The 26,036-nt window shown below is 43.9% G+C and overlaps 1 protein-coding gene across 7 annotated transcripts in view; it reads right to left on the bottom strand.

Annotated features, from left to right (window-relative positions):
• Window positions 1-26,036, bottom strand: part of CHGB (chromogranin B) — a 102,436-nt gene that overhangs the window by 60,779 nt on the left and 15,621 nt on the right. The window contains exons 1-4 of one of the 7 annotated variants that reach the window (XM_071740081.1): window positions 14,944-15,030; window positions 14,243-14,361; window positions 13,391-13,505; window positions 10,810-10,982 (exon numbers count right to left, since the gene is read on the bottom strand). In XM_071740081.1, the coding sequence (XP_071596182.1) occupies window positions 10,810-10,982; window positions 13,391-13,485 (268 nt within the window). In that variant the 5' untranslated portion in view covers window positions 13,486-13,505; window positions 14,243-14,361; window positions 14,944-15,030. Of the gene's footprint in view, window positions 1-10,809; window positions 11,003-13,390; window positions 13,507-13,594; window positions 13,808-14,242; window positions 14,362-14,513; window positions 14,534-14,943; window positions 15,031-26,036 lie in introns of those variants that run through there. The other 6 variants (XM_071740080.1, XM_071740084.1, XM_071740083.1 and 3 more) reach the window with 6 other exon arrangements.

Raw genomic sequence — 26,036 nt, 5'->3', positions numbered from 1 at the left:
AAACCTTGAGCCCTATAACTGGGAAGGACTGGAAAACCACCTTGGAAAATACAAGGATTACAAGCACAGCAAACATCAAAGGCAAGATACAGAGCAAACATTCTATTGGAAAATGTGCCAGCAGGGTTTTGGAAGTAAAGCCCATAAAAAAACATGGTTTCCCAAAATAAAAGTTCAGCAATAACTGTTGACTTAGGGATCATGCTGAAGATTCAGCACACAGTACAGAGTGGGAGGATATCATGTAAGACTTTCAGTTTTTAATTACAGGCTCACAGAGAAAATAATTCCATGCTATTTTGAGGACCAGCTACTGAAAGGTCTGTCTACTTTTTGGCACAAAAAGAGCCATGTTACCCAGAATACACAGCAGGTAGATGGCTGTACATGGGGAATGGAGACATGTAGGGGAAAAAACACCACCAGAATTCAGCACAGAATAGGAGATAAGGCAGTGAAAGGACAAAAGCAAGATTACTGTATGGAAAGGAAAGAAGAGAACAAAACATGTGAATAGACCACAGTGAAAAAAAGACCAGGAACAGATCAAAAGACAACTCTGACCTACTTGCAGGGTTCCTAGACTTCTATTACTAAGTAGTAAGAAATCTTTCAAGAGAACAGCTTTTCAAGACCACTGTATTAGCCCAGACATGGTTCAGTGTCCAGAAAGAAAAGCCTTACCTTCCTCCAATACAGGTACCAAATTGGAAAAAAAAGAGAGACAAAGAAAAAATCTAGCAGAACAATGCACAAAGAGCTAAAAGCAAGAACAGAGTGCTCTGAACCTACGTTACAGGCATTGCATGGTGCATGATTCTTGTTCCCATCTCTCTAAAAGATCATTAACCAGCTAGATGGGACACACAAGAAGGATAGTCTAAAGCTGCCCAAAGTCTTGAAATGGTTTTTCTTTGAGATAAAAACAAAAATACCAGGCTTCTTAAGCATGAAAAAATACAAGGAGAATGTGTAAGATGTCTGTGAGACCACAAATGACTTGGAGAAAGAAACTACAGGGATCACACACGCAGCTTTTTTGCCTGTAGGAACTCAGGACATTCAGAGGATCAAAGGAAGCAAAAGATGCAAAGCCAGCGGTTCCCCACAGTCCTACTCCCATATCAAGAAAGCTGGGAAAGCAGTTAGACAAATTCTTGGAAGGAATCAGGAACCAGTGACACGGTGATATGCCATCTGTGGCTCCTAAACCAGAAATCCTGGAAGTTAAAGGCTTGCAGGACTGGGATCACTTCTGTTTGTACTGCTCTTAAATATCACTGTTACTTGATGCTGAAGACAAGTTACCACTCAAGAAATCTTTACCACGCTGACCCACTTTGGGCATTCTCATACTACCCTTTCCTGAATCTTCTTCTTTGAAGATGATTGCTGTTGTATTGCCTGCCAGTTAGAACTGACAAAACTGCTTAAATGAGAAGTTCAGTTGTGTCGGGTCTTGTCAATCAGACTGTGACACCTCCTGTTTCCTGGCAAATTGGCTCACTATTTGCAGATGAGGAAACTGAAGCATTTATGAGAAATCTCCACAAAATGAATGGTGCCTGAAAAATATAATTTGATATATTTTTGCACAAAGGAAACCAATCCCTTACTGAACATCTTTTAGCAATGTAAGGCAGGCAGCAGCATACATTCAGTTAGCAAGCCTTGCTATGTGTATGTGCATTTGGTTACTGAGTATCCAGGTTCTAGATGGTCTAGTGCACCACAGCAACTCTGCATCATCTTCACAACATAGGGACTTCACATTTAAAATGCAAAATAAGAGAAAAAAAGAGAGAAATAAGAGAAACACACCTTGCATGCAATGGGGAATGGGACAAATGTGTTCTCTGATTCATGGCTTAATAGTTCCACTGGGAGTATTTACTGTTCCTTACTCTGAACACTTGTTTCACTTTCTCTAACTGAAAAATGACTAAATAAACTTCCTTCCAGAGTTTACAATAACATGTTGTTTGTACTTGGGTCAGACAGGTACAAGGTGCCACTCTGTTATCCCTGAAGGCAGGTAGAGAGCTATTGACCCCTGCAGAGCAGACAGCTACGGAACACAGGATGGCTGCTGCCCCATGGAGCTCATCAGCTGCACAAGGGAGCCCACACAGGTACAAGAAAAAGAGACCACAGCAGTGAAGAGCCATGCCCAAGATGACAGAGCAGACCAGCAGCAGTCAGTCTGACTGATTTGGCAGGAGCAGGACTGTAGGAAGGCACATTAAGAGCAGAATTTGGCTTTGAACACATTCAGTCCTGAATGTGTGGCATATTTGTTTGTTTCAACTTATCAGCTGGTACAGAAATCCTAGGCATAACATTCTCTAATTACATGGCAACACCTTTTCAGATTGGTGATTTAAGGAAAAGAAAAAGAACACCTCTGGACTTCTGGCTCCAATCTTAGATTTAATCAGTTTTATTAGATCTCACCTGAACTACTTCCTGGGTAAGAAAGCACAAAATCTGAAGGTGCATGCATCTTCAACCACAAGGATTCCTCCCTCCCCATCAGGACTTAGCATTAAATACTAGAAACCAGGTATACTTTGCTAGCTCGTAGAAACATCAATGCAATGCACAGAAAGTTTTCAGTCCTGCAGGGAGCTCAGCAGCCAACTCCTTGGACAATCAGGGGAAGCAAAGTCACTGCTGTGCTATACAGACCCAAACCAGTATCAGCTGGCATCAGCAGGGAGCTCTGAGTCAGTCCCTACCTGTTAAAGTTATTGTCCAGCACCAGAAACAAAAACTTCATCTCTGTCGTGCTTATCAGAGCTGGAGAAGCTCTAAATCAAGTACCATAAACATAGGCATACATGTATCACTAAAAAGAGCCTCCAAACCAGTACCCCCTTGCCTTCCACTGCCCCGTAGTCTGTTGCACTGATTAATAAAAGGTGAGTCATTAAGCAGTGACAATCTGTTACAGATCAGGCCCACTCCTACAGCAACCATGCAGATGATCTCCAGCTCCCAGCTCTACAGTAATCATGTAGTAGTTCTCAGTACAAGGCTACAGTGTTCACTTTCAAATTTGATAGGCAACTGCTTAGGACTTGCTTTAGGGAGGAAACAAAACAACTACAAATACTTAGAGCCACTTAGAACATCTAGAACCACTTAGAAACCACTTCACTGTTTAAAAGTTTGATGGGAGTATCCCAAATTGGAAATCATTCTGTTTCTGCTTCTACACAGAAAGGCTGGCAAAGATTTAATTAGCCTATACACTCAATTAAAAGAAATAAATTAAAGGAAACAATGGTGATGGTCCCTGAAAATTACCCTAAAGTATACAAATTCCAAGTTCTGTATTGTGTCAGCACTTTTTAAGGATTCAAGGATAACATGCAGAACACGTATTATGCTCCTTTCCATGTTTAAAGGCTCAGTAATTAGATTGGTGGATAGAGCTGAAACTGTGTGCCTAATGAGAGCAAACCTACCAAATCCTCTGTTGCTGGGAAAAAAATATGAGCAGAGCAGCAGTATAAAACTCTGAGCAGAAGATGCAACTCCAAACAAGTCAATACAAAACCTCAGACTGCAGCACTGAGTAGCACTGCACAGTTGCTCCCTAGCACCTCTGAGAGAGAAACTTCCACACTCTTCTTCATGCACAGAACTGCAGAATCCCATCAGACAACTTCAGCCTGTGTATGTAACTCCTTGTCTTTGTTACTGAAGCACTTCCTCTGGACTTGATTTCTTATTATTTATGGTTTAGTACAGACTGTTCATTCTCACGGAATGCAGAGGTACTCCAAAGCATTAAAGTCTTAAGAGGCAAGTCACATGTCTCAGTTGTTTTCCCTTACTATTGCAAGTACAGTGCTCTAATTCTCCCTAAAATAGGATTAGTTTTCTTCCTTAGACTGTGAAGAGCTGTCATTTTCTCTTATGGGATTTATTTTTGGCTTGATGCTTTATGTAACACATTAATTCACAAAATATATAAAGCCTTCAGTGACTCAGTGGTACTGAGTGCTTTATTTTTTGTGCCATGTGGTTTTCCTGTATTCCTTTTACGTAAAAAGTAGCATGAAATCCACTTTGCAGCTTTGTCAATATTCAGTGCAACTGGGCCAGAAAGAGATGCCTGGAAAATGAACACTGCCAAGCTTACCAGAGCCATGTAGTTACCCAACTCAAGGGCCTGCCCATGACTTCAGTGGAACTGCACATATTCAAGATCACTGAGCATCTGTCCCACTGGATCATAACATCTGTACAAAAATTATTAAGATTTGAAACATTTCACCTTTTTTCTTTCCTCTTGAGAAGATTAGAGTATTAAGAAAACTCTAGTATTTTAATATATCTAGTATTTTAATAATATATCTTTTATTTGAGAGTGTACAGAATTGTAGAAATAGAAAATGGCTTGGGCTGGAAGAGACCTTAAAGATCATCAAGTTCCAATCCTTCTCCACAGGCAGGGACATCTCCCACTAGGCCAGGTTGCTCAAAGCCCCACCCAACCTGGCCTTTAATACTCCCAGGGTGGGTGCATCCACAACTTCCCTGAGCAATTTGTTCTGGTGTTTTACCACCCTCATAGAAAATTGTTTCTTCCCAATAGCAAATATAAATCTAACATCTTCCAGTTTAAAGCCATTGCCCCTCACCATATCACTATTCACCCTTGTAAAAGTCCCTCCCCAGCTTTCTTGTAGCCCCTTCAGGTACTGCAAGGCTGCTCTAAGTTCTCCCTGTGGCTTTCTCTTCTCCAGGCTGAACAACCCCAACCCTCCTCTTCACAGGAGATGTGCTCCAGCCCTCTGATCATCTTTCTGGCCCTCCTCTGGACTCATTCTACTAGTTTAAAAGCCATCCCTTAAAAAAACCCAAAACATTCACTTGAAAATAGGAACCTCTTTGCTTTTGATAAGCTAAACAAGTCCCCAGCCTTGATAAAAAATCTGGATGTCTATACCACTATCAGGGATAAGAGAGTAAGTTGCTAAAATGGGATGGAAAGGCGAAAAAAAATTACACTTGCATAATATAAGCAAGCTTTAAAGATTCTTCATTTCCCTAACAAAATCAGATCCCAGCAAGGCTATAATTGTGACAGAAGTAGCAAGGCCATTATTCCCAGACACTAACAAACACTTCATCAACAGGCAGCATTAGCCACTTTTTGCCAAAATCCATGCAGAAAACAATGAGCAGCCAACATTCCTCAGTGTTCCCCAATCAGCCCGTGTATTGCTTGGCACCCTTTCTCAATGGCAGCAAACCAACACGGGATTAAACTACACAGAGTGACCTACAACCCCATCACCAGCTGAAAAACAACCAAAAACCACCAGCCCTCCAAATTCCAAGCATGGAAGACCGGTGGTATCAGAAATGGGTAACATTGCTCACTAGAGGGCAGCAGGAAACAATCCAAAACTAATAAAAACCCACTGGTTGCCCAAATAGGGGCCACGATCTTAAGCAAGGCGGAGATAGCTAAGCACAGCTTATCTACCAAAAAAAAATCCTATTAATTCCAGTGGTGTTTGGGATCACAGTTCAAACTGAAGTGGGTCTGCAAGTGGGAGAGCATGTTAACTTCCTGCAGCCAAAGGAATCTCTTCATAACACCATAAAGCACCCTTGTTGAGCACCCTCCCCTTCACCTTCAAGCAAAAAAGTAAAATATTCTCAAGGTGACCTATTTCTGTTTGGTAAGGGAGACTATCAGAAGCTTCTATATCTAACCACAACATCCAGGAGTGCAAGTACAAGTCCTTCGTAGCTCAGTTTTGGCTCAGTCTGAAAGTGATTTAAAATAACATGCATGTTTAGGATTTGGAGTGGTTTTGATTTAAAAAGTTAAAATAGACCTCTCAAATGAGACAATATACAAAGGTCTTGAGGCCTTAGGTTATCTTTAGTATCACCAGACAAAAAGCAGCTTTGAAAATCTTGCCATTTCTGGTAACAGTCATAGCTGATGGACAAACTGTACTACTTTCTATACCAAGAACTGAGTGAATATACTAATTTCTGCTTTGAACTTAATCTTGAAGCACCCAGCAGGTGCCAGCCCCAAATGTTGGCTGCTGACAAGTACAGCCTGCTCCTTTCGTTTTCAGCTTTGACATCAGCACTTGTGCACAACGCCCATCCAGCAAAAACAGAAACCATGCCAGACTTCAGTAAACACGACCCACTTCTGCAAAAGAGATTAAGCAACTCTTGACAGGCAAGTGGACATGGTAAACAAGAGAGAGCATTTAAGGACAAGTCAGAACACATGCAGGAACCTGAATGTGACTCCTCAGCTGCTAATAAAAGACATAACAAAAAACTGCAAACCTAAGCGTGTAAATTCACTGCCTATGTGTAGCTTTTTTTTTCAAAGAGAACACAATCACCTGCAGATCTGAGAGCTGTGCTCCCAGGCTGGGTATCTCTGCTTTGTTTAGCATACACCCAAACAGTGGGAAAATCATGATGGCTTTGACTTTTAAACCGGGATAATCTCATGGTAAAGTGTCCTCTTCATGTGAGCAGCAGTTTCAGCAGCAGTGCCATGGCCCAGACTCACTGATTTGCCTGGAACCAGTGAGTCCCTGGTGAAACAATTCTGCTCCATCTCCCCTAAGCTCTCATGACTTTTTTCAAATGGATTATTTTTGAAGTAAGCCTACAAAAAACCCACAATCAAAAGAATCCCTACAGCCTGGGTCCCTACATCAGAAAAGCAATTTTTCCAGAAGCCACCGTTCTGGAAAGACTGTAATGTCACATGAAAGACAGGACACGTGGTAGATGACCGTATCTTAGCATATACCTGTGCTGCTGCCAGAAGGAGCAGCTGTCCCTATCCCCTCCACACTAATATTCACGTGGCTGCCCACCAAGCTGGGTCTGTTCCCTGAGCTGACTCCTCATGTGAACACCTGAGGAATATGAATAAGCAGGAGTAAGAAGCAAGGTCAGAGGCAGCCTGGGACTCCTGCTGCATGAGAAGTCAGGGCAGTCGATGGTAAATAACCAAAGGTAAACCTGGGCTCAAAACTGAAGCAAACTGCAGGATCAGAAGTAGGCACACTTCTGAAGTTGCCTTTCACACTGGCAACTGAAGGTTGAATATCCTCCCAAACTGGCTTTTACTATTCCATTAAAAAAAAAAAAAAAAAAAAAAAGGCTAGCCAGCTTCTAGATACACACAAGCCTCTACAATTACAATGAGAATGGTTTTCCTTCACCACCCCATCTCAACACCATGTTCCTCTCCCACTGTAATCCTCCCACTGTTTTCAGTGTTCCTCTGACACTAACCTATGCGCATACCTTCCTCTTCCACTCGGTGACCACCTCTTACCCTAAGGACACAGCTTTTTAACTACTTTTCATTACGAAGGAAAAACGATTAAGGGAGAAGCTGCTGAACAAACTCCCCAAGATCGCTCCAGGGAGCAGCCACACTGGCAGATGGGGTTGAGCTCTGCTCTTCCTTCAGACAGGCAGTCTCCCAAGCATGCTGTCTCCATGCTCAGCTCTCAAACGCTGCCTCCAAGCTTGGTGACATCGCTCCAGGGCTGCGATGGCAAGCCCAGCTCTGTTGGACCATGCAGCACAGGGAGAGCTCAGGACCCTGCCTGAACCACATCCAGAGTCTATCTTCTAAACCTTTTTTTTTTTAGGCTGCAATTTTTCCAGGAAAAGTATGCTTCCACTGTCCCTGGTATGTTCTGGTTGAGTGTGCTACAAAAAAAAACAACAGAAAAACCACTGACAGTGACTTATTTCATTGTAAACAACCTTTCAAATACTGGTCAAAAAAACTTAAGACTTCCCCTACACACCCCTGAGCACTGCCAACTAAAAACTTCCACTGGCAACTTCTCTCAGTCCAGAGGAAGGAGCTATAGAGTGATTCAGATTATAAACACTATTAAAAATGACATGGTTTTTAATTATTCTTTTCTACTATGGGGTAGAACCGAAAGGAAGCATACTAAAAAGCTCACTGATCCAATTTAATTTTCTCAGTCTATCACTGCTTAACACTCAAACTCTATGACAATAAGCTGAAAGTATGCACGTTTGTTGCAAGAGCAGAAATCATAAAACCATTAATTTATAAAGTATTTAGTACTATTCCCATAGGACTACTGTTTTCTTCCTACTGATGCCTGCTTTCACAAGGTCCTCTTTGCAGGGCTAATTGGTACTGCTTTTTGCTGCTAGAAGTGATTGAGCCTCTCTAGAGTAACACAACCTGTTATAAGTGACTGAGGCACTACCAACACCTCCATATCCATTTCCAACTCTCTGAGGCTGGGGTGGCACAGCTTTTCAGTCAGTGTCAGTCCAATACCTGTGACAGATGTCAGACAGTGCTGTCAGTCTGCTGCTTTGCTAAGAAAGCTGTCGTATTTCCAGAGACCTAACGGCCTTTTGGAAATACTTTCAAATCACTACAGATCCCCAGAAGTTCCCCACTCTTAATAAAAATCTTTCACGTTTGATGAGAAGACACATCATCCCTCCTGCCCAAGGCCCAGTATGGAACCTCCCGGTCATACTGTGAGGTGCAAACTATAGCTACCCCCACTCCTAATTTAACTTGTGCCACAGCAGCAGTTTCCAACATCTCACAACAAAAGAAATAAGCACAGGAGCTTCATTTTTGCAATATATGTTTGACAGAACTTGGTTTGTCAAAGAACATGACAGAGGCAGACTGTTTTGGTTTTGTTTTAACCATCCTCATGCCTCTTCTGCTATCTGACCAAACTCAATGGCTTAGAAAGCTGCAGTTGCATAAAAAAATCAAAGTTTAAACAAGTACATATATTGGTTTGGTACTGTTACAAGGAGAAAGGAACCAAGATGTTCAGAGCATGGGTTATTTCCCTCCCAGAAGCACAGGTAAGGAACCACTTTATAGCATGCTAATCAGTTACTGCCAAGTGGTTTCAGTTGTGAGAGGACTCTAAAGAGATGAAGGAGCATTTACAGGCTTAATCTGCCCTCCTCAGCACATCTGTAATCCCTGCTGACACACCAGGGGGTGCTGAAGACAGCAAGGAGGCAGAATCTGGCCTCTCAGCGTACCTTGGTACTGAGCTTCTGCTCCATGTTCCACACATGCACTCCAAATGACTGGCCCAATGCTGTTATTAGAGTTGCTTATCTTCATTTCTTGTCACTGCTACTAGGTGTCAAACGAGTCTTAGGACTGATGAGTGGTCATGCAGCTGTCTGTGCACCCTGTTTATCAGAACAATCAGTCCAGTTGCCCTGAGCCACACTAAATGGTGTTTGAGCCACTAAGCTGCCCTACACACATTGCAAAAACAGCTCCCACAGTTTCTTCATACCTATGACAAAGAGCTTGTCAAATCTGAGCAGAGAAATGCCTTCCAGCCTGTCTCACTGTCAGGAACTTCCCCATCCTCCTTGCCCATGACAGCAGAAAAAGCTTCCTCAGGACATTCCTTGTAGTGCTGGTCACCACTTATATGCACAACAAATAAAGCAAAATCTCAGACCAGATACACTACTGTTCTAATGCAAAATGGATCATGTTTTAAAGTAGAAGTTACAGTGAAATATTTGTATCATTGGTAACATAAGACACGTGAGCTCCTGGTCTGCATACAAAAACCAAAACAAAGATTGGTCTCTACAGCTGCCAGATTTCATTACAGTTCTAAATGTCCCACAGTTAGAGGTGAAGACAGCTGCATAGGCAGGCAGTCAACATAAGCAGTCAACAGTCAACATAAGCAGTCAACATAAGCATAATACATTAGTTTGGTAAATCCTGCTGCTTACCTGCTTAGCATGCAGTATAGTAGAATTTCCACTGAAAAAACTCGCATGTCTAATTCCAAGCCAATTTCTTGGAACTGGGCTGAAGTAAACCATACAATGCCAGAAGATGAAGAGGAACCAAACTCCAGGAGCTACACTACTTAAGATGCCAAAGCAATCAGAAATATCATCAGTGATGATGACCATCACCTGTTTAGGTGCCTTGACAAACTATCTCCCCCCATTATTTGCTGATAAGGTTTTGTTTTCCCCTTACCATATTAAAGGCAATTATTACAGCCTTCAGCCCAGCCAGTATGAATAGCATCAAGTGCCACTGGGCCACTGCATTTCCATTTCATACTTCTTGCCATATAGTCACACTGACTATGCTGAGAGGTACAGTAATAAGATTGTGCCAGCTACATTTTGATCTTTCCAGATATACCATTATCCCTAAGAATGTGAAACAGTGGCTGACCTAAAATTCTACTTCTGCAGGAATCAGTCCTCCTTCAAGTGACTGCTGTTTCCCAAGAGTTGAACCAAAGCAGTTCTCATCACACTTCTGTCATTAACAAAGCAAACATTCACTGTTAAAAATTTAAAGCAACAGGCTACAGAGGTTGCATGCTAATATCTTGAGTGGAAGATACATGATGAGGATATGAAGAACATGAGTAAAAGTTTAAAATAATTTTTTACTCATTATGAGTAATTTGAGACAGCATTTCCTACTAACGCCTGCAGGACTGCTTTGTGGGTTAGTTCAAGTAACTCTCTGAGAACACACTAAAAATTAAGAAACAGTGTTGTCAAAACGTAAGCAGCTGATAGTATCCTCTTAACTCCTCTCCCCTGTTCCAGCAACCTACAGTTCACACTGTACCTGTCAAGCTGGAACAGACTGCAGTTCTGGTAAACCATGTTTTAAGGCAGGGAAAATGCCTCAACATCAGACTGCTACACAGAAAATGCACAAGGTAAAGGAAGAGCACGTAGAGAGGCAGAAGCTGTTACCTGTGGGTGGAGAGGGAAAAGTATCCACAGAACAAAAGAGCTCCTCGCTGTTTTCAGAGCTGTGTGAAGGCAGAAAGCGCTCTACGAGGTCACAGACAGAGGGCAGGTCCAACACACTGCTGCTCTCTTCCAAGTGAGAACTTAGTGACCTCTCTTTTCCTTCCATGGTCCCACTGCAGAGACACAAATGCAACTGAGTTGGGTTTTTAGAGCACGAACATCCAGGCAGAAGTAAGACAAATGATCTGTCATTTTTGCATTGCTTTGTGAGCTGAGAGAAGCTGTTCAAGTATATTGGTACCTGATTCGAGAAAGTAAGAGCATATTTAAAGATGTCAAGGAAACAGCCCTTAGCCCTAAGTATGATTACTAGGAGTTCACAACAAACCTGGCATTCCTAGAGGCTTCCAAGAAGTACAGATTCAACACTAGAAAGCTATGGATGACACTCCTTTCAGAGCATGTTATGTGTGCAGTTCAAAAGAAAATACATCCTTCAGGGTCCCTGTCCATTGACACATCCAGATGTCACAAGCTACACACAACCTTCCTGGCTCATCACAGTCACTAAAAGAAGGAAAAAACTTGGTAGCCTCAACCCCACGGGGATTACAAGGATTTCCTGGTGTGGAGATCCCGTGACAGCTGTGCTGTATATCTTGTGCATAGCACTTTGGAAAGCTGCAGGTGAAGGACACCCACATCCTGACATCCCTCTCTTGAGCTCCCTGAACCAGTCCACCACCACAGAGGACAGATACAGCTGGGTGGAGAGCAGGGTAGGGCTGGTGCCATCCAGCTCCACACCAAAGGCCACAGTTGATGGAGCATTCTTTTTTGAGAGAATGAAACTAAAGCATTCCATTCCAGCAGCTACAAGCACAGCCACACAAGTGCCTGGGGCAGGAGAGAAGTGACAAGCAAAAACATGGTGGGATAGGAGCTCAGAGAATGACAAGAAGAGAGGAGCAAGCAGGAATCCTGGGACAAAGCATGAGTAGCACTGACTCAGAGGGGCTTCTCTGTAGAAGACTGCTAAAGAAAGGCAGTTGCCAAGGAAAGATGTGGAAGAGCTCCAGACACCCTCAGTTCCACCTGATCAGCTTAGCCACCTGACCCTGGCCACCCTGCACCTTTGTCAGGCACCTGAGATTCTCCACTAACAATAAAGGCTCTGAGCAGAGCACAGCTGAATTCCAACTCACACATCTACCAACACCAAACAAGGGAGGAATCGACTCAGTCCTTACCACAGGGCATTACGCAAGGACTTGCAGACAGGAGCTTCACTAAAAAAATCCACTGAGAACTTATTCAGAGGGGTAAATGAGAGCAGACAACATGTTTCTTCCCCTCACCCACATCACAGATGATGCTTTTCATGGAATAACACATGGAGAGAAAAAGAGTATTTCTCATGAAGTGTGATTTTCATTCATAACTATTAGAGAAACTCTAGGATAGATTTTGTGCTAGCTTCTTCCTTCACCTGTTTGCTTACTTACAAGCAATCAAAAAAAATAATGCAGACTGTGACTATCTGTGCTGCCTCAGAGGAACCAGATCCAGTGGTCAGGAAATGGTTTGGGATCCTGCAGGCTCACATTTACTTCCTCTTCCATAAAATGAAGAGGACAGCACACCCTTACCTCACAGGTGTTGTCCTGAGAAATGTTACAGCTACAGAGGCCAAAGAAAGTGTACTGAAAGTACTGAAAAATGAGGAAAATACCCCATACAGTTTGTGCTTCTGCATTGAGAAAACTTGTTGCTGTGATACACTTCCGACCTTTGCAGAACGCTGGCCCAGTAATGATCAGAGGGGACATGTTGGCTGTGATACTGGAGACCTGCTGCTTAGCCTTGGAGGGACAAGCAAGGTCAGTGCATTCACAGAAAGCTTCCAGGGAAAGCAGTGTGGAAGATCAAAACCAAAACAAAGCACACACACAACCCTCTGCTTCCCAACAGTCACTTCAGAGTCAAGTCTCTCCTCCACTGCTCTTCATGTCCAAAAACGTGGATCTGTGCATAAGAACACAGAGAATAAGAAGCTTTCCTCAAATATAGCCTTCACAATTTGTGCTACTTTAAGTACACTAATATTTTAGACAACAAAATTGCCTATTTCAGTTCTGGGTCTGGGGAAAAACCAAAGCAACAAAAAAACAGCCAATCCTAACCCTCCAAGGGCAAGTGGAAGACTATAGTAAGAGAAGGTGCTGCTGTGGTACCACAGCAGCTTAAGGCTGTCACTGATATGGGCTGCTGTGATTCTAGCAGTCTCTGTCAGCTGCTTGTACTGGCCTCCTTCCTTTTATTGCCACAATGGGGCTGAAAAAAATGTGCAGTCATGTAATGATCAAGTTTAGACAAAAATAAATAAAAAAATAAAATCACACATTAAAAAAAAAAAAAAAAAGTTGCCTTTGGATCAAAAATTTCAGAGTACAGTTTAAGTCCAGAATACATCAGTCCTACTCCCAAGACTGAGACTTGTTTGGAGGCTAAGCAAGACCTTAGCTCAGCCCTGGGCCTTCAGGCATGTGAGAGAGACACACTACTACCTCTTCTGTCATACCTGGGAACAGCACTGATGCCTAAGCAGTCCCCTTGGACAGAGTCTGTGAGCAAGCAGTCTGTCACTACTTCAGGATCCTCTCCGCCTTCCTTCATGGTTTGTCAATCCCAGCTCACTGGAATGAAACACACAGGTTGGTTACATGCTTCACACCAGCTGATGAGGCTGATGGATGTTGTGATCTGTCACAGCATATATGCCTACTGATGTCAGCTGTCAGTCATCACATATACCACTGTTTGTCTGGACTAGCACAGAGGAAAGTTTTTGGCAAGAACTAGAAAAAGCACATCTAATAATGCCCTTGAACCCTTCGACAGTGATGGAGACCTACTGGAAAGGGGTCAGTACACAGCAGAAAATAAGCCCAAGATCTTCTTCACATGAAGCTGGCAGATGAGCTATTTACTCAAAACCTGTAAAGCAGTGAAATTAATTACAGCTGGAATCCTTCCCTCCCTCTTGGGGAGGAACAGGTATTTCACCAACAGGTGTATCTAGCAGTGCTCTGATGCCAACACTGATAGCTTGCACTGCGTCAAAACCTCGACCAAGAAACGTGTTTTAAGAGGCCCACATAATCAACTCAGTGTGTGGAGCAAGCCACAGGCCCACAAAACCCAAATCCTGTTCACCACCCCCATTATCTTCAGCAAGCAACCCAGAAAAACATTATTTTCAGCAGGAAACTGGATTTTCCTCCAGGCCACCCTTGACTGGTGGCACTGGGCTGCTAACCGCGAATTTCCTGAACAAGGGCAGGGCCACCGGTCCTGCAGGAACAGGCCGGGTCGACATCAGGCCAGAGGGTGTGGAATAAGCACATCAGTGGGTGTGCAGCGCAGGCCCTACCCGCTGCCCCACTCAGCTGGTTTGGGGAGGCAGAGGAGAGGGGGTTCTGCTCCTCCCGGTCTCATTTCTTTCCCCCTTTCCTGCAGGCAGAGAAACGCGTTATTTCAACACCCGCTCCCCTGGCAATACAGGGAAACAAAAGCAACTCAGGCCCGGGGCTGGACAGGGGCCCTCTAAAACCCGGAACCCCCCGCGGCCTCGCCATGGCTGCCGCCTCTGCCCTGCCCTCCCCCACCCCTTTCTGAGTAGAGCACCAGCCTGTAGCACCCACGGAGAGCACAACAGGGCGGATAAGAATAACAAGGAACCCGATAGCAAGCCAGCACTGTCCAGAGCCGTACCCCACAGCCACCCTCTAGGCCCTCCTTTCCGCTGCCGCGGGGGGTTCTGTCCCGGGCGGAGCTCCTCCCACCGCGGCCGCCATGTCGGGGAAGGGCTTTGTGAAGCGCAGGGAGCCATTTTAGCTGCGGGAAGACGCGGCTGTTGGGGGTCCGGGCACGGCGTTGCGGGGCGGAGGGGCGGGCGCGACGGCGGTGGCGGCGAAGCCGGGGTTGATACGAACCCGGGCGGCGATTGCGGGCGTGGTGCTTCCGGCATAAGAGAGGGTTTGGGCGGTGGAGAGTCCGCGGCTGGGGCAGGGCACCTGGAGGGGTTGCGTGTGCGCTTTGTGTGGGGAGAAAGAGAAAATAAGGGAAAAATACCTGCAGAGAAACAAGCGGGGGTGGGGATATCAAAGCCGCTCGCAGTCAGTTTTTTGTCAAACACACATTTAAGTGGGTTTAACTCTGAATTCAGGGGGGTTGGCATCACCTTGGGCGAGGCTGCAGCACCATCCCGTGCTGGCAAAGGGCTTTGAGCTCGTCCCGTTCAGGACAGGGTTATTTTACACCACTGCGGTACCAACCGCGACCCAGTAGCCTGGAAAAGCCCTGAGCTTTCCACCCCTGGTTCCACGGGGTGGAAATCCATAGCAGGGCCCGGGGGAAAAAGCAAACGCTGTTCACACCCAGGGTGTAAGCAGTAACTAGGCTGGGGATTTTTTGCAAGGACATGTAGCGATAGGACAAGGGTTAATGGTTTTTAGCTGGAATAGGGTACATTAGGTTACCTAAACACGAGGAAGAAATTCTTAAGGGTGAAGGTGGTGAGACTGGAACAGGTTGCTCAGGGAAATTGTTGATCCCTGGAAGTGCTGAAGGCCAGATTGAATGAGTCCTTGAGCAACCTGGTCTGGTGGAAGGTGTCCCTGCCCATGCAGGGGGGCTGGAACAAGGCAATCTAAGGTCCCTTCCAGCCCAAACCAGTCTATGATTCAATGAGGCCTCCTCCTAGGGGTTACAGAACTCTACAATAATTTGGGAGGCAAGGAAATGTGAGGCCAGTCATAGGTTGCTGTGCACCAAGGGTGTCTGTGCTCTCCTGCACAGCACCCACGAGTTTTAACATCTGCAGGGGTGGAAATGTAGTAAACCCTGCTCAGGAAGAGGGTGTGAACAAGGCTGATTTGTGGCTTAGGCTTCACTTTGGCACAATCACCATGTGATGCCATAGCAAGCACTGGCAAGGACTCCCCAGTGGGAGTCAAGGAGGAGCAGCACAGCCATCCTGTCCTGCTAACAGGGGTGTAACAAGTGCCCCCCAGACACAATTCAGATGCTTTCCCAGTAAAGAGAATATATTGCTGTGCAGGCTGATGGAGCATGCGTGGCACAGCCAGACATCCTAGGACACCACTGCCAGTGGAGGTCTGGGAGCAGACCCCTGCCAGAAAGGCAGTCGGGAAGGAAAAGTGCCTGCCAGCCTGCTGGAGAGAAGTGCTGCCAGGGAAGAGCTGGCTGTAGTGCTTGGCAAGCATGATGCCAGTGAGACTGTGGGAAGACAGTAGGAAGGAGCTGGTTGTTTTTTCAAAGAGTCTTTGGATTGTGAAGGTACTGGTGGCAAACTGATGTGTGCAGAAGGAAGTTGTTAAAAGGAAGAAAATAAATTGGAAGTCCTGTGGCTGCCAAGAGGGTTGTTGGGTTTTTTTCTTCCAGGTAAGCTGGCTCAAGCCAGTGAAGGTTCCATAGGGAAAGCCTTTGAGTCTGCTTTTAAGGCACAGCAGCAGTGACTCTGCCTTTTACTTGCACAGGCTCCCATGAGCCAGGCTTGGGCCTTTGGGGTCACTGCACATGTAGAAGTGCAAACCTAGCTACCCCCTGGGCTCCAACTAAACACAGACACTGCTCTAGTGGCCAGACTATTTCCTGCCATTCACTGTCTGTCCCCAAGAACTACCCATACCTCTACAGAGTGGGATGGCACCATTTCTGTGAGCTGGAAGGCAGCATCCCAGTGCTTCATTTTCTTGCAGGGAGTGGGGCGGGAGCTGAGCTGAGAAATGCAAAACATAAGCTCTACCTTATTTAGGTATGGTAACCTATACAGCATCCCAAAACCCCCCTCTCTATGATTTCAAGCCCATTGTATCAGGCCAAGTTTCTGTCATTAGAAGATTTCTGGCAGGGGGGAACACCACTGGTATGTACTGCTAGCTCCTGGAAAAGCAAGGAGCTTCAGCATACAGAACTGACAAGGAAGCTGTGGTGCTTATTAGCAAACATCTCTAGCTTACCAGTTTCAATTTGTCATAGTAGGTGACAACGAGATCTTTGAACTTACCTTCATTTCCCTGCTCTCCCTCACCAGAAGGAAGAGAACCTGCTCCCTGCTGATAGAGCAGTGCACTCCCCTGTCCCCCTGCCATTGTAATCTACACTCTTTACTTTTATTCCTTTTAGACTGCATTCTCAGCAAAAAAAAAAACCCACAAACATTTGTCTACAGTATTTAAGGCAAATCTATAAGTGTGTACTATGCTCCTTCTTTTTATCAGTGTGTTAATGTTAGCACATGATAAAACCACGCCAGCAGCTGTATCTGAAGTTGGGGAAAGTAGAAGGTACACGAGAGCCAGGAAACACAGAATTAAACCCCACACTTGACATTTACCAAAGATCAAATGATTGAAAGTCACACATGGGGCAAAGGAAATAAATTTTTTTACTAAGGCAGGTCTGTCGCAATATGAGTTTTCAGAGTCTTAAGGGCCAGAGTCTTCAGGTGTACAATTTCATGGCATTGAAGCTAATGTGTATCTGCTGGCTTACCATCTTAAAACCTTAATACCTAACATGAAGAAAAAATATTTATCTTCATAAGCAGCAGAACTAGCAAGTTCATGTATTTTCAGTCCTTTCCCACTGGTATGCCACAGGGGACCAACTCTATCTACTCACTTCCTTCTTTCACAACAGCTAGAAGTGACTTTAGTACATGAAAACAGAGTGACAGCTGAATAGCTTCTATTCAGCAGGAAATGCCCAGGGCAGAAGGGATACTAAGTGGACAAAACAAGGTTGATTTTCTCACTGCTGAATTGTTCTGTACAAAGATTGTTCTCTTGTTCTGTAATAGAAACAATTAAACCAAAGTTTGTAGTCTACATACTTAAGTGTTTTGAGTTCCTCACAATGAGCTACTTCCTAGTTCTCAAAACAGAAAGCAAGAAAGAATATCAGTATATTTAAATCTATTACTTTCATGTGTTTTACTTCCCAGCTGTGGAGACTGTTAACTGACTAAAATGGATGAAGGATCAGGCTGAGCTGGGTTCCCACTCTGAAATTCCCCTCAAGCCCTGCTGACAGTGTGTTGGTAGCCTCTGCTCTGCAAAAGCCTCTTGCAGTTGCCCCCAGAACAAGTATTTTCAGGCTTAATGTAAACCAATGAACACATGATATGAGAAACAGCAGCTGGTAACTCATCACTCCTTCCAGACCAATAAGGTTTGCTGGTGGTACTGCAAATAGTAAAGGGCAGAGGCATGATGGAAGAACTCTTTTCCACCACCCCATAAAAGGTAGAACACCTGGCATTCTCAGGTAGCTTTTTGCCTGATTACCCTCCCTTCACCTATAGCCATACCATTTACATGCACACATGGAAGGTGCAGCTCACCTACAGAGGCGACAGGCATAAAATCTGCATTATGACAGCACACATACAAGGAGCATGTCCAAGCTCCCAGGTGTATTATCTCTATGTGCATTATCCATCTGATTCCTACCAAGGTCAGACCCGGGTTAACATGCTTGCTTACCTGGAAAAAAAACCCCTATACCTGTGCAACCCTAGAATAAAAGGTTTGGTTGCCTTAGAACTCAGTGATTTATCCATCTGTATTAGCTGATCAAATGAAGATATTGCCAGTCCCTTGGGATTTGCCACATTTAAGTTTTTATGACTGCAAAAAAAATAAATGTGTGCCTCGTGTTGCCACATCGAAGGCAACCACTCAAACCAGCAAACCTCTCTCTAAAGGGTCAGTTCCACTAAAACTGAAATACCTCTGCTTCTCATCACTACCACCCAACAGTGATAACTGCAGGGATAATGCCTTGCAGAGTTTGAACTGAACTATCACAGAACACTTACTGCTGATTCAGGCTCCTAATTAACACTCAGGTCAATGTATAAGCTATCCTACTTGTCTTTCTCATGCATAGTCAAATAGGCATCTACCAAGTTACCCCTACCTCATAAACTCTACTCTGGTAACTGTACTTTTGTTCAAGACAGGTTAAGGTTACAAACAGCCAGAAGATGTCTGCATTACAAAAAGGGGATCATTTAAGCATCAAAAATTTCTTGGCCTTCTCTAGCCATAAGACAAATAATTCTTTATGGCTCCTCCTTCAGTTACTTGGAGTTTAAGCCTTTTGCTTTCTGTAATCAACACCCTAAACCACAGAAAACTTCAAAGACCAAATGTTAGTTCTGCTGTAATACAAGTCAGCAAATCGACAACTTCTTTTTTCCTTTTTTTTTTCCCTCCAAGGAATCTGTTGCTGTGGATCTACCAGCAGTGTCTGACTTTTTAAGGTGTGACTTCTAAACTCAACATGAAATCATGGGAGCCATTCATGTATTAATACAACGTTCTGGGATTTTGTGATTTCAGGAGAAAATTGCTCTCCCTTCAAAAAGTAGTTTTCTATGTCAAAGGCTTGAAAATGTTGATGTTGGGGATATTGCAGTACAAGCAGGAGCCAATTTTTTTTCTTACAATGTTTTGCCAAATCCTGTCCATCTCCTTTAAGAGCATTTGCTGTAATGGGTACAGAAGCATTGCTCCTGCCTCTCTGATTGATATCACCTCTGTTATTTTTTGGGCTACACCCTTTGCACCTGCTGCTACTTGAATCCAGCTTGAAGGAAGCCTTTTTAGGATGCTAATACTATTATTCTTGTTCTGCTTAAGCTTTTGGCATAGTTGATGCAGACATGGGCTCAGTGGAGCTTCATTTCTTCCCCACAAAGAGCTTTTCTGCATTGTCATTCAGTAACCATAAAACAAAAGCATTATGTGGCTCAAGAATAGACACGCAGAACACTATAACTTAACTCTCACCTTACATCTAAGCACAACTTGAGGCTGTCTCAAGTAGCACTTTATTTCCTTCTTCCAGCCTTCCCCTCTTGCAATGTATTTCTATTTAAGTCTCCACACCCACGCTCTTCCCTTGCATTGCTGCTACCCAGGGATTTTTTAACGTTCTCATTGCTCAGCCTGTGACACAGCTGCTGCCTGATGGTAAACTTGCACTTTGCAGCCGGGATGCAAGAAGCATGAAAGAGGTTAAAGAGCAGAGTCACTTCAAGTAGCAGAACAGGTCTGATCTAGGTTCAACTCTTAGTTTCTCTTTGGGGTGAAATAATCCTTTAAACATTGTTTTATCCTCTGTTGTTTTTGCCCTTTCATTCTTATTTGTACCCTAGAACAGAGTGATCTACAGGCTCTTCACATTCTTAGTCACCATACACATGCCAGCAACTGGACTCCTTTCATTTTGGCAGGGAGTGTATGTCCAAGTTTCCAGTACTTGTACTCCTGGGATCTGGATGGAAATTGTAACAGCTGGACCTACATGTGTCTACACATAAATATATACCAAGGATTTGTCACGTTCCCATGCTGTTGGGCCTCCAGGGAATTTCCAAAAGATGCTTCCAGCCTCTCTCGAAATAAAAAGTCCCAGGAGAACAGGAAATAAAGTCTGGGTTCTTTTCCAGTGCCTGTTATAGTATGAAGGTCCATCAAGAAGTCTTACCTACAGTATTCGTGCACTTCTCTCCGCTAAAAGCTCTCCAGTGCTCAAAAGCTGAGCCACTGCTACTAACCTTCTACACTGCTAGGTTCTCTCCCCTGTCTAGTAGTCCAGGCTCAAAATTAAGAGAAAATCTAAAAGGCTGGTGTCCTGTGAGTGGGGTAGAGCATGGAGTGCTGGAAGGAAATCACGTTCTGCTTGCACACAGTGTTATCTCTTTTGTATTGCTTCAGGGAGCTTCCAACTAGTTGTCAGCACATCATTTTGCTTTAACTGAATTCTCATTCATGAGGCATAGGATTGACAATGGCTTTGGTATTAATTTTACCCATCAGTCCTTGGAGAGCATCTTTATAACTTAAAATGGAGGCTCCATTCTGGTCCTGTTCAGTGTATTTTGATTTGAGATTATAGTCTGCCCCATATATTATGGTGGGATGGATGGGTTAGGGCTTTTTTTGAGTAGTTACACTTTTTTTCCAGCAATTTCTTTCTATGAGACAATGCCTGCTAAAGCCTGGCCCTCTGCTAAGGTCTGTTCAAGAAATGTCCACTTCTAGTGCCTAAATCTAACTGAGTCACAGCTAAAGAAATAAAGCCCATCAAAAGCCAGGTCTATATCAGTGTCCCTACACGAAAGGGGCACTTGTTGAGCTCTAACTCTGCAGAGGCATGGTGCTAATGGCAAGTGGCAAGAAGAAGCTCACAGAGCTGTTGGCTTCCATCTCTTCTCCAGTAGTTCACCTGGGAAGGACAGGGCTCTTTCCTGAGCAGTGAAATGCTCACAAAATCCTGCTGGTTTCCCTGGGAGGCCCTGCAGTTATGCCAGAAGGAGAGTCTTCTCTTCACTGCTACCTTTTTGCTTTGGGATATTCAGCAATAAGGGAGTAGTTTTGGGCCTTCCTCTTCTGAGCTGTCAGTGGAGTAGAAGCATAATGGAAATTGTCCCCCAGCCTGGGGACTGAGAGGCAAGCAAAGTGAAACCTGGCTGAGTGATACACTAATGCATAAAATGATTTTCCTGTCAGTCTCTGTCAGCCTTCAGCTTGCTTGTGACTGGTCACATAAGCTACCCTGATCCACTGTCACCAACACTGAGAACAGGCTCTTGTCCAATAAAATGACATGACCACCTCTCAGAAGGACCACCAAGCTACCACACTTGCCTCCGGCTTCAATCCTCACAGCTCCAAAAGCCCTCACTGTAACTGAAAGATTTAAGCCATCAGTGTTTTTTCTTTAAAGAGATTGGATCCTGTGAGAAGGAAGAAGAAAGCTTTGGACATGGGCTGAAGCAAGAGAACCTCGCAAGACTTCTTCCTTGCTGCACCACGATTTCATACACTGTATTCCTAAATTAGCTGGACATGTCCTTGAATACCTTAGGTAAAAGCATTGGATTATGACTGCCTTAGGCTCTGAATATGAAAAGAGACAGGAGAGGCATATGGCTTATTGCCTAAAAGCTTATTTAGGCAAGAACAGAAACAGGAGAGGCTTATTTATTGCCTAAAAGCAAAGATAGCATTGCAGATAGAGAGCACTGTTCTTTGTCCTCGGACTCCAGGCATAAGCTCCTTAGCTGCTTTTCAGGAGAGCTCCCTTCCTAATCTTTTATTTTTAGATTAGCTATTTTTAAGAGATTGGTCGATGCCCTTTGTATGCCTACTTGGATGGTTTTGATGCTCACATTTCTCAGTACTGCACGTTCTGTTTTATCTGCAGTTGTATTGCACCAGTTCATACTCTATTGGCTGCATCACAGCATTAGGCCTTGGCAAGCACAGGATCAGAGAACTCTAATTAAAAAAAAAAAAAAAAAAAATCAAAGCTGAATAGACTCAGTCACTGGCTCACATTCCTGTGAGAACAGAGCCAATTCTTTTTTGAGGGGTGGTGAAACCTGCATGTCCTGGCCTCTCAGCACTTTTCAAACCTGGCTGCAGTAGGCAGAACTTGATGTGTGCCCCAGGGCTATGTTCAGCTGACAGGCAGGTGGATATTCCTCTTGTACTTTCAAACGTAGCTTCAAACTTTCAACTTTTCCCCCTAAGAAGCAGGGGAGTTGCAAGCAGAGAGAACTCCTTATTCCTGTGCAAAAAAGAAAAAAATTAAAAATCCATATTTCCTGGTAGAAACAAGCTCCTAGCTGCAAAGACCTGTGGGACCAGCATCACCAGCTTGTAGCACAGGCCATCTCTTCTCAGCACAGCACTAGTCATTCGTGCTGACTTTCCTTCCTCTCCTTGCCAGTTTCTCATCATCCCTAACTTCGATGGCCCTGCAAGACTCCTTTGAGGGATATCCGAAATCTGCACAACCCTGGCTTTGCTCGGGCATGACCTTCTGTGCCCCATCCAAGCTAAAGTGGCAAAGGCTTGGGTGAAGTGTGGCTAACTGCAGTGCTTGGCATCTCCCTCTGGGGAATTTCTGCACTCCTTCCTTACACAAAAACAAAACAGAAGTGTGCCCAGACAAGGGTAACATTGTGTTTTTAATACCCAACTGCAAGATGATGAGTGAAGGAGTTTGTCACCCTGTGTTGGCCCCAGAAGAGCACCTTGAGTGCTCTGTAACCTTGGCTTGCATGTTTTTTTGCTGGAGGTTTCCATTAGCTGTCATCAAGTCCCTGATGTCAAGACAGCAACAGGCCCAGTGTTTGTTAATGTGTTACCACATTTTTTTTCTTCCCAGTCTTGGAGGAAAAAATGTCAGAGCAATGAGCACAGCCTGAAACCTGAGAAGTCTGAGCTGGCTATGGCTCTCTGCTTTGATCAGGTCTCCAAAACCAAGGTAGGGCAGCTCCAGGACATGGCAAACCACAACTCCTCTCCAATAATAAACAGAGAGTCTGGAGTGTTTGTGTTTGAGGCATCAGAAACAGCTGAGAAGTAGGATAGAGGTGTCTGCTACTCAGCTACCCAAGCAAAGAAAATCCCAGTGTATTCATAAAATCTTGGCTTGCCTTGTTCCAAGTCCACGAAAATCCTATCAGACTGCTACTACTGATTTTTCCTCCCAACAGAGACAACTGCTGGATCCCAAGTGCTCAGATTCACAAAAATCTCCTTTCTAGGTGGAGAACACAGCAGTCTTCTGCCTTTTCACCACAGTTCTGCCTGGAAGTTGCACAGAAACCAAACCATGCTGGGAGTGACTGCAGATTTGCACTGCAAGGCTTTCATACCCCAGCCCAGGTAATCAAAGTCAAATGTTTCCAGTTGTAATGGTGGCTGAGCTGACAAGAAATGCTGAATTTCCATAATGCAGACATTTTGGATGAAAGCTTACAACTTTTCAAACAGCTATTAGAGCAGATGAACTTCCATATATAATTATAACACATACATTCAACCTGACAAAGGTAAGCTTAGCAGTTTTTTGCTAATCATCATACATGATGATGATTAAAAGCAGCATACAGGAGAGCTTCTGATTCATGATCATGGCATCAGTAAGGAATCTCTGTAAGAAAAATATAATACCCCAACTACACCAAAGAGGGACAAAACTGCTTTATTATACTGCAGAAGCTCTAGCTAGTCCTGTTCTGACCTAGGTTACTTAGGGCACAGCGTCAGAGAGCAGGTGCTGCTTATTGCAATTTTTGCAGCAACTCTGAACATTTCAAGCCAACAGTTCATTCCAAATAGCAGCTCCAGTACAGGCAAGCAGACCAAGAGATTTGTAATGTATTTCAACAAAGAAGTAAAGTAATTATTGCAGGTAGACTTCCACATCACTGCTGAAGCTTGCATTTAAACTGAGTGTAGGGTTTTCTGTACAGTATCCATATATACTGTTGTACTGTGGTTTCTTCTTACTAGAGCTGATGTACCATTCTTTCTCTGTTTGTCCTAGGGTGGGAAATACCTGTTTGCTTTTCCAACTGGTGTTTTGATACATACCCAGCAGCACAAGACACTTGAATCTGGGAGAGCTCAACCAGTTCTCACTCTGGCCACATGATGGATCACAATGATGCTGAAAACACAAGGCAGCACCTCTGTCTAGTGCATGAAGTGGTTATGCTTACCATGACAAAACTGTCACAGGTAAACCATGCACATCAGTAGCTTAGAATTGCCAGGCAGGTATTTTTACCTACATTTGACCTTTTACATCAGCATTAGAGCAATGGGATATTTCATTTTGGTGGCTTCTGTCCCTGAATCTAAGAATGATCTGGTCTCTGGAATAGCCCCCCCACCTACCAGTACTGTAATGCCATAATGAATCCCTTTAAGTAGCCACAGCTGCTCAGGAGGCATTTCATTTTACAGATATTAAAACAGCTTCATGATTCTTGCAAGATGACTGCTCTGGCAATGCACACATCCTACCTTCCTTCATTTTCCCTGCTCCCCCACCCCTCTTCCAGTCTCCATCCACCAATTTTTGAGGAAGAAGACAATGTTGGCAAAGCAGACTTTGTTCCCTTTACAATATCCTCATTATTCCTTTAGACAATCCTGTTTAAAAAAAATAAATTAAGAAAATATTCAAACATGATAACAAAAATGTAAAGCAAATGGAACTTGAAAAAGACTGGGAGGGGAGTGTGAATTTGATATAATGAAAGTACTGATGAAGGTTTTTGATTTTAAGTGAACAGAATTCCACCTTCCACTTCCCTCATAAACATTATGTCTCATGATGCTTCCCTCCCACTCTTAAACTCTGCATTGGCATTTGCTTAGCAGTTTCCTGGCACTAATACAAGTTTCCATAGCAAAGGATGTTAAATGAGACTCGAGGAACTACTGAAAGGCAATAAAACCAGACACAAAGCAGCACAAAAATGCAAAATATCCCTGGAATATCCCAGCTGGGAACTCCCTGCTAGCACTGAGAGATTGTGGGGAAAATATTCCCTTTAGAAATCCTTCCCTAAGCAGAGCATGCAGAAGTCTGTAAGCCACACTTAAAATGACAGACTAGATCTGAAGTCCAAAACTGTGTCTGAATCAAAACAGATGCTAAGGACAGAAACTGTGGTTATCTTCTGTATAACTTCTGTTTAACTATCAAATCCATCCAAAATCTTAGGAAAAATGAAGATAAAACTTAAAAATCTTTGGGACTTTCCTTTCAGAGCTTTAAGTGGAGCACTGAAACCATTGGCCATCAGAGCTCAAGCTGGCATCAGCCAGCATGATTAATGGACTTCAGTATAAAGAAGGCTTCAGGAATGAATAATGCTCTATTTACAAGTCTTAATGCCCCTTAAATGGGCTTCTGTTTAAGAGACACACACCTGTATTAGTAGGAGCATCACTCAAAGCATAGTTTAACCCTCAGGGCAGCAGAAGGAAGATATTCCATCCACATGGATGGGAAATAGTAATGTTTCTTTGTCTGCCCAAGTCATTTTCAATCAAAACTTGCAAGGGGTAGAAAAAATATATACTGTCTTCTAAAATTTTTTAAACAAGCAGAAGGCCAAATGCTTCTTAGTGGGTGGAATCATCAAAAGCTACTGTGAAGTTTATAGGGGTGTATGCATATCCTGGTCCAGATGTATTGCAGTACCAGTTGCTAGTCTCTGCTATTCATGCTTAGCACAGAAGTGAAAACAAAATCATAAGGAGCTGAAAGTCAAGACACCCTCATGATGGTCCCAGTGGATGAGGCATTTCAGATTTAAA

Source organism: Heliangelus exortis, chromosome 3 (assembly GCF_036169615.1).
Source record: "Heliangelus exortis chromosome 3, bHelExo1.hap1, whole genome shotgun sequence".
Taxonomy (NCBI): Eukaryota; Metazoa; Chordata; class Aves; order Apodiformes; family Trochilidae; genus Heliangelus; species Heliangelus exortis.
Note: the sequence above shows the minus strand (reverse complement) of the source record. Positions and strands in the feature narration are given on the sequence as shown.